Source organism: Camellia sinensis, chromosome 14 (assembly GCF_055761805.1).
Source record: "Camellia sinensis isolate YWXY chromosome 14, ASM5576180v1, whole genome shotgun sequence".
Taxonomy (NCBI): domain Eukaryota; kingdom Viridiplantae; phylum Streptophyta; class Magnoliopsida; order Ericales; family Theaceae; genus Camellia; species Camellia sinensis.
The window spans coordinates 3,807,158-3,815,511 of NC_138974.1; the positions used below are offsets into that span (position 1 = coordinate 3,807,158).

The 8,354-nt window shown below is 35.7% G+C and overlaps 1 protein-coding gene and 1 long non-coding RNA gene across 2 annotated transcripts; one reads left to right on the top strand and one right to left on the bottom strand.

The window, feature by feature from the left end:
* The first annotated feature begins 309 nt into the window (after positions 1-309).
* LOC114318763 (uncharacterized) lies at positions 310-4,699 on the top strand. Its single transcript, XM_082905397.1, has 4 exons — positions 310-707; positions 1,414-2,482; positions 3,001-3,397; positions 3,867-4,699. Exons 1-4 carry the CDS (start codon positions 699-701, stop codon positions 4,507-4,509), a joined length of 2,118 nt encoding a protein of 705 aa, XP_082761523.1. The 5' UTR covers positions 310-698; the 3' UTR covers positions 4,510-4,699.
* A 459-nt stretch (positions 4,700-5,158) lies between these two features.
* Positions 5,159-6,099, bottom strand: LOC114299768 (uncharacterized). Its single transcript, XR_014350883.1, has 3 exons — positions 5,785-6,099; positions 5,553-5,680; positions 5,159-5,467 (listed from the first exon to the last, which is right to left on the bottom strand). It is a non-coding gene; the product is annotated as an uncharacterized LOC114299768 (long non-coding RNA).
* Between the last annotated feature and the right edge of the window lie 2,255 nt (positions 6,100-8,354).

An 8,354-nucleotide genomic window follows, 5' to 3' on the forward strand; every position in this document is an offset into this window, starting at 1 on the left:
TCATTTAGATCATTCTAAATAATTTCTAAAATCATTTTAATTCTTTCATCTTTTTTTGAATAATAAATACGGGAATCTAGATTTATTCATCCAGATTTTTTTTAAATGAGTAATTCTGTGATGAAAATTAAATTTGTATAATATGATATTTATATATAGAATAAATTTAAACTACAAATAATAATTTTAAATAATTTCTGAGTAGTTAAGTTTGGATTCGTAATATTACTATTTCTTTAATTAAAAAATAGAGATTTTTATTGATAAATCCATTATAGAGTTGTTATAACCCATTAGGTCCACTAAAGAATATTATAACCTAATTAGTCCCATAAACTTTTCTGAATATTCCATAAGGTCCATTTTTCTAATTTAATATAATTTCTTGGACTATTTTGCCCCTATATATATATATGTACAGTGTTAATACGTAAAAGGTGCCTGTTTCTTCGTTCATGCAGTTTGGCAGTTTCTTTTTTACGCTTTTCATCATCAATCCAATTCCGAGAGATACGTTTATGTTTTGCATGCTCGTTGCAAGGATTGGTTGTGCAAGCGTTTCGTCCTTGCTGTTGGAGTCTGGTTCTGTGGTTTGCGTGTGAAGACGACGAAGAGGAGTGTGTTCGGTTGTTACATTTGCCGGATTATAACTAGTTCAAATCAGTTTTTTTCAACTTTCTGTACGATTGTAGGATTGCATGATCAAGGTTAGTATCAATTTGGTTATGAATACATGTTCAGTTTATGGTTTCATTCGTATAATTGATCAGATGCTCTGTTTTTGGATTTATATGGATTGAATGCTCTGTTTTTTTAATTATATGCATTTTACGTGGTTATGTGGAGGGGAGTTCATTCGTATTATGTGAAGATTGTGTAGTTCTCATTTGACTTCGATGCATGCGTAATGAGGCTCTGTGTGGATGATTTGATTATCAGTATATATATCAATGTCAATCTGCACATTTTGTGAATGTGGAATATGTGAACAATGTGGATGTTCTCATTTTAAATTGATGTTTGCTTAATGAGGCTCTGTGAAGATTGTTAATAATTATGTGAAGATTGTTAATGTTCTCATTTTGCTTTGATGTTTGCTTAATGTTAACATCTTGTTAATATCAATGTGAATGTTTACAGCATCATAAACTGATGTGAATGTTCACATCATCATAAACTGATGTGAATGTTCACATCATCATATTATGTGAAGATTGTTGTTGTTGTCATTGGACTTTGATGTTTGCTTAATGTTGACATCTTGTTAATAGTAATGTGAATGTTCAGATCTTCATATTGTGAATTATGGATTTAGCAGTTGAAATGTACACGTAGTCATGTACTTTTTGCACAATGTGAATTTTCATATCGATTTTCATTACTGTTCATTGTTGTGTTTTTGTGTTTTTACAGGAGATGGATACCTTTATGCTATTGGTGTGTACATATGGTTGTAGTACAACTGTAATAAATGTTGCCCGCGCAATGTGTTATTCTCGTTTGGTGGAGTGTTTGTGTGAAAAATGGGATGAGTTGTCTGCTGGTTCTATTTCATTGTTCTGTAAACTACCTGGGATTAATAAGTGTCATTTGGACAATGAGGAAGAATTTCAGAACATGGTACTGCTTGCTAAATCAATGGGGGTACAACATGTAGAAGTTGTGGTTGAGTTGAAGGGTGATATTGGTCAGTCAAGTAGTTTGGGATTGCTGCGTGTGGGGGTTGAGGATGAAATTGATGCACTACGGAGCTTTTGCCACCACAAGGAGAAGGTGTTGTTGTCAGCCCCTTGGGCAAATGGTATTACGCATGTAGGACAACGGTTTGTCGGAGGTGCACAAGAATTTCGTGACGTTTTATGTAAGTATGCCATCCAATGTGGGTTTAAGTTCACATACGTGAAGAACGAGACAACAAGAGTTACGGCTGTGTGTGCGATGCGGGAGGAGAGGGGGTGCTTGTGGGCTATACATTGTAGAGCACAACGAGCAAATGATTTTTTCTACATCAAGAGGTTTAGTGATGTGCATACTTGTGGTACGGATGTTCGAACATCGAAGAATCCGCGAGTTAGTTCGGATTTGGTGTCGAGTACCATATCTGAAATTGTGAGGGACAAGCCGTTGACTCGGCCGTGTGAAGTGGTGACTATTTTGAAGAGGGATTATGGGCTAGATGTGAGTTACCATGTCGTATGGTTGGGTGTGGAGAAAGCAAAGGCTGGTATCCATGGAGATCACTCGTTATCGTTTGACCAGTTGCGGTGGTATTCGGATGCCGTGATGCGGTACAATCCGGGGAGTTATGTCAATATTGACTATGATGCGAGTAGTCAACAGTTTTGTCGCTTCTTTGTGTCATTCGCTGCGTGTATTTCTGGGTTCAATGCTTGTCGGCCTTTATTATTCCTGGATGGAACATTCCTCAAAGGAAAGTACAAAGGTCAGCTACTTGCGGCAACGGCGAAAGACGGGAACAATGGTTAGAAGTTTTTTTTAGCTGTCTATTCATGTCAATATTCACTCTGAGCAGCGTAGTCTGGACGAAAGAGTGATTGCTAAATTATAAGTAATGTGAACATTCACATCAGTGACATTAGTATGCACTGATGTGAATGTTCACATCTTTGTATGCTAATGACAGAAATGTTAACATCAGACTGATGTGAATGTTCACATCAGACTGATGTGAATGTTCACATCAGACTTATTACAGACTTATGTGAATGTTGACATCAGTGTATACTAATGTTAGTTGATCTATTAATGAACAGTACTGTGAATGTTAACATTTTCAGTGACTCAACAAGCAACAATGAATTATTAATGGTCGTTAATGTGAATGTTCACATCGTTGATGTTTACGAACCTGAATCCTAAAACAGAAATAGTAAAGAGGGCAATATACATATGAACATTTACATGACCTGTTTCGTTTATACTATTTTTCTTTTCACTTTGGAATATTGTGAACAGTTGTGTATTGGTGTTGTGTTGTAGGTCTGTTTCCTGTTGCATTTGCAATTGTTGATTCGGAGACCACGGCTAATTGGTCGTGGTTCTTGCATGAACTTGGGAAGGTTGTTGATGGGAAGCGCCATATTACTTTTATTTCGGATCGTAATATTGGTCTGTTAGAAGCTATGCCAAAGGTGTTCCCATCGGCTCATCACGGTTATTGCTTACAACACTTGAAGAGCAATTTAAGAGACCGGATGAAAGGAATTGATAATGGATTCAGGGATCACCTAGTAAGGAGTTTGGGTGACTGTGCCTACGAGCCAACTGTGGTAGGCTTCCATGAAAAGCTTGCAAAATTAAAAGAGGAGGGTAAACAACGAGCTCATAATTTTTTCAAGGAATTAGCACCTGAGCACTGGGCAAATTCATACTTCAGGTAATAATAGTTTCCTAAGGTGTTCCATTTTTGAAGTTTAGAATGGTAGTGATGTGAATTTTCAGTTTATAATGGTGACAATCTTCGAATTGTGTTTCATCTTCAATGTAAATGATGTGAATGTGCACATCTGCTAATGATGACTGATGTCATGTTCACATCTGTTAATTTGTCAAATAGTCATGCAATGTATTACAGATTTGAATGTTGACACGTGTCATATTTTGTTGTTGTTGTTAACATTCACATCTGTCTATCATTTAAGTTGACAACGTAATAACCATGTGATGTGAACATTCACATTATTAAAACCTGGCAGCAGATGTGAACATTCACATTATTATACCCTGATGTGAATGTTCACATCAGTGTATACTAATGGCAGTACTGTGAACGTTCACATCTGTCAACATTAATGGTCAGGCCTGTTAAATTACGTATTGTACAATGTTTGTGATATACTGTGCAGGGGCATGCGTTATGGGGAGATGACATCCAATGCGGCGGAGTCATTTAATAACTGGATTAAAGAAGCACGTAATCTTCCTATCACTCAAATGGTGGACAAAATTCGTACTCAGTTGATGCGGCAAATGTCTGCACGGCGTGACCAAGCAAACAAATGGAATGAGATTATTTGTCCGACATTCGAAACAAGGCTTATGGATTCGTTCAATGACAGCAAGTCTTGGCAAGTTAGCAAAGCCAACGAGGATGTGTTTGAAGTTCATTCGATACCATCGGTTACAGTTGATGTTGCGAGGCGTACATGTTCATGCTTCAAATGGCAAATCAACGGATTCCCGTGTGACCATGCTGTTATTGCCATTCAGAAGAGCCGCTACAATCTCAATGATTGTGTAGAACATTACTTTCATGTAGAGACATATCGTGCAGCCTATTCGGGAGCCATATTCCCTATACCATCGGTGGAGAAGCCGCCTTTTGATCCCACGGACTTTACTATATACCCGCCTACCGTGAAAAGACCACCCGGAAGGCCGAAGAAGAATAGGATCCCATCAAGGGGTGAGAAACTGAAGCAAATACGGTGCGGGAGATGTGATAAGTTGGGGAGCCATAATCGAAAATCATGCACGGAGCCGATATAAGATGTACCTTTTTTCATTTCAACATTGTATTTTACATTGGATTCTTATATTCATTTTTGAAATAAGATTGTGTTGTGTTCACAAACAACTTGGGTTGCAATAAGATTACGTTGCGTTGGCAAACATAATAATGCATTAGTGTTTGATTTGTGTTTTATTTTTACTTTTTTAAGGTACCAATCTGACATTTATGTTGGTTGTGTTTTGGATGAATGCATGCTGTTAACATTCACATTATGTGAATGTTCACATTGTTCAACTTTCAAACATTTTGGTGGTGGGAATGTTCACATTGTTGTTACTGTTAACAGCAATGTTTACATCAATGTAACCATTCGCATCACCAACTCATAAGATGTGAATATTCATGACATCATTGTTGCCATTCGCATAATCAGAAGTTATCATGTGAATATTCACATCATCAAATTGTTAGATGTGAATATTGACTTGTGTTAAGAAATATCATAATCACACCTGTCATATTGTGTTACATGAACACTTTAAGCAATATTCACATCCATGTAGTATGGTTTAAAATAGAAGAAAGTGTATGATCATTCTGTGATGTGAACATTGACATCATGTCATGTGTATCGAAACAAAAAAAAAAGAAAATACAATCTCAATGTACACGATCAACGCAAAATAGGCCTGTAAATGCATATACATATATTGATTGAAAAGTATCTGTACAAGCAGTGATATAGACTTCATTTACAATTAAGCTAGTGAAACTAAATTGTCTTAAATGTGGATAACAGATTTGGGTAACAGTGATAGGTGGACACCCCCCACCTATAGGTTTTCACATTGCACTGTCTTTCTGTGGTTCAGAAAAAGGTGTACTAATGAGTCTCTTATTTGACACCATTCAAAGCGATCTAGGCTGGCAACAATGTCTTCACGATATACATGTGCCCTCATGATGTAACAAACTGCAGGCCCACAATCCACCCTGAAAATGCAAACTTCTTGTTAGATTTTGAAATTTAGGTGGGTAAAGGTTGTGGAACATGTGTAGAAATCGATTTTAGGCTTACGAATTTGATGCTTGTTGGGGACAGATGTCCACTGATATGATTGTTTTCGAAGTATTTTGGCTTGATAAATTGGTCCATAATGGTGATGACGGTCCAATGTTGTGCACCAAAGTTATGATGTAGTCCCTCTGCCAACAATGAAATTTCATATTAGGCACCAACCAACATAGGGCATACGTCCAAGTTCAAATATTACACATCATGACAAGTATTATTTTTGTCAGCCACTTACCAGTATTTGTGCTTTGTCAATATGTGGGTCATGTATGCCTTCTCTTGGGCGCAGTGAGTTATAATGCCTCCATACATTCTCTTTGACGTCGTACACAACAATTGTCCAGTGAAAGTTGTCATGTATTGGGAAGATTAAGAATCTGTGGCCTTGATACTCCTTGATGTGTACATCAATTAGTTTGTTCCTCTTGTGGGGGGGGTACTGTTCAATGATTTTCTGCACACAAAGGGCATACAATGATGTACTAAGTATTTATATCGATGTTTGGTGTTAATGATTTGAATGTTCATCTGCTAATGGTGGGTGATGCTACTGATGTGAATGTTCACATCAGTTAGTGTGAGTAATGCTACTGATGTGAATGTTTACATCTGCTAGTGTGATTAATGCTAGTGATGTGAATGTTTACATCTGTTAGTGTGAGTAATGCTACTGATGTGAATGTTCACATCTGTTAATGTCAGTGATATTAATGGTGTGAATGTTCCCATTTGCTAATGGTTGGTGATGTTAGTGTGAGTAATGCTACTGATGTGAATGTTTACATCTGTTAATGTCAGTGCTAGTACTGATGTGAATGTTCACATCAGTTAGTGTGAGTAATGCTACTGATGTGAATGTTCACATCTGTTAATGTGAGTAATACTGATGATGTGAATGTTCACATCTGTTACTATGAGTTATATTACTGATGTGAATGTTCACATGTGTGTATCATTTAAGTTTATCAACATAATAAGCATATAATATTCAATGCGAATGATGTGAATGTTCACATCTGTTAGTGTGAGTAATGCTACTGATGTGAATGTTCACATCTGTTAATGTCAGTGCTAGTACTGATGTGAATGTTCACATCAGTTAGTGTGAGTAATGCTACTGATGTGAATGTTCACATCTGTTAATGTGAGTAATACTGATGATGTGAATGTTCACATCTGTTACTATGAGTTATATTACTGATGTGAATGTTCACATGTGTGTATCATTTAAGTTTATCAACATAATAAGCATATAATATTCAATGCGAATGATGTGAATGTTCACATCTGTTAGTGTGAGTAATGCTACTGATGTGAATGTTCACATCTGTTAATGTCAGTGCTAGTACTGATGTGAATGTTCACATCAGTTAGTGTGAGTAATGCTACTGATGTGAATGTTCACATCTGTTAATGTGAGTAATACTGATGATGTGAATGTTCACATCTGTTACTATGAGTTATATTACTGATGTGAATGTTCACATGTGTGTATCATTTAAGTTTATCAACATAATAAGCATATAATATTCAATGCGAATGATGTGAATATTCACATCTGTTAATGTCAGTGCTAGTACTGATGTGAATGTTCACATCAGTTAGTGTGAGTAATGCTACTGATGTGAATGTTCACATCTGTTAATGTGAGTAATACTGATGATGTGAATGTTCACATCTGTTACTATGAGTTATATTACTGATGTGAATGTTCACATGTGTGTATCATTTAAGTTTATCAACATAATAAGCATATAATATTCAATGCGAATGATGTGAATGTTCACATCTGTTAGTGTGAGTAATGCTACTGATGTGAATGTTCACATCTGTTAATGTCAGTGCTAGTACTGATGTGAATGTTCACATCATTCATGTGTGCAAAAACAAATCCCGAAAACTACAACAGGTAGAGGCCAATGTGAATGTTTACATATATTTTTACAAAATTAATTCCGAAAACATCTATGTTTACAAATTCAAATCCGAAAACCAGAAGGTGTATGTATACATCAATGATGACATTATGATTGAGAAGCAGAAGGTGGAATGGTATTCCTTACTTTTGTTCGTCATGGTTGGTGGGTATGGATCACACTCAGTGGATAAAATAAACTCAATGGGGCGACAAGAATCTTCGAACGACGAAGCACCCTCCTTCCGAAGTGAAGCTTCGCAGTGGTGAGACGAAGAGGAATCTAGGGTTACTGGAGGCAATATCAGTATCGTTTCGTCGATTGAGTTTTCGTTTTGGAAATTTTGTGGATGAAATATTTCGAATAGGAATGGGTTTTTGCAGAATCGGTTTCACGCGGGAGAGGTGGAGAGGGTTATTTCGTCCTTTAACAATTAATGGACCTAATGGAATATTCAGAAACAGTTTGGGTTTTATGGAACAAAACAGTTATAAATAGGACTTATCAAAAAATGACCCTAAAAAATATTAAAAAATTATTTATGTTCAATTAATTATTTATTTATTAAATTAAGGGAGAGTCATTATTTTTTTATTAATTTCTTTATCAAATTAGAATTTGATAAAAATTTAAACGAATGAAACATCGAAGATTAATTTCTTATTCGTTTTATAGAATTTAAGGGAAATTTGGGATAAAATAATTTTTTTAAAAAAGATTTTAATAAATATTTGATGACATGATTGGAATAATTAAATCTACTTTGTATTCAAATTTAAAATCAAATTAGATGTAAAAATTGACGAAAAGTTGGAGATATCTAAGGGCTTCAGGTTTAACATTCATTTTATTCTGTATATTATTTTGAGATTAAAAAGGTACACGTTGT

Bases quoted from the DNA above. Each gene is read 5' to 3' on its own strand.
- LOC114318763 (XM_082905397.1), top strand. The intron at 2,483-3,000 runs GTTAGAAGTTTT...GTTGTGTTGTAG, and splicing joins GGCGAAAGACGGGAACAATG to GTCTGTTTCCTGTTGCATTT. The intron at 3,398-3,866 runs GTAATAATAGTT...TATACTGTGCAG, and splicing joins TGGGCAAATTCATACTTCAG to GGGCATGCGTTATGGGGAGA.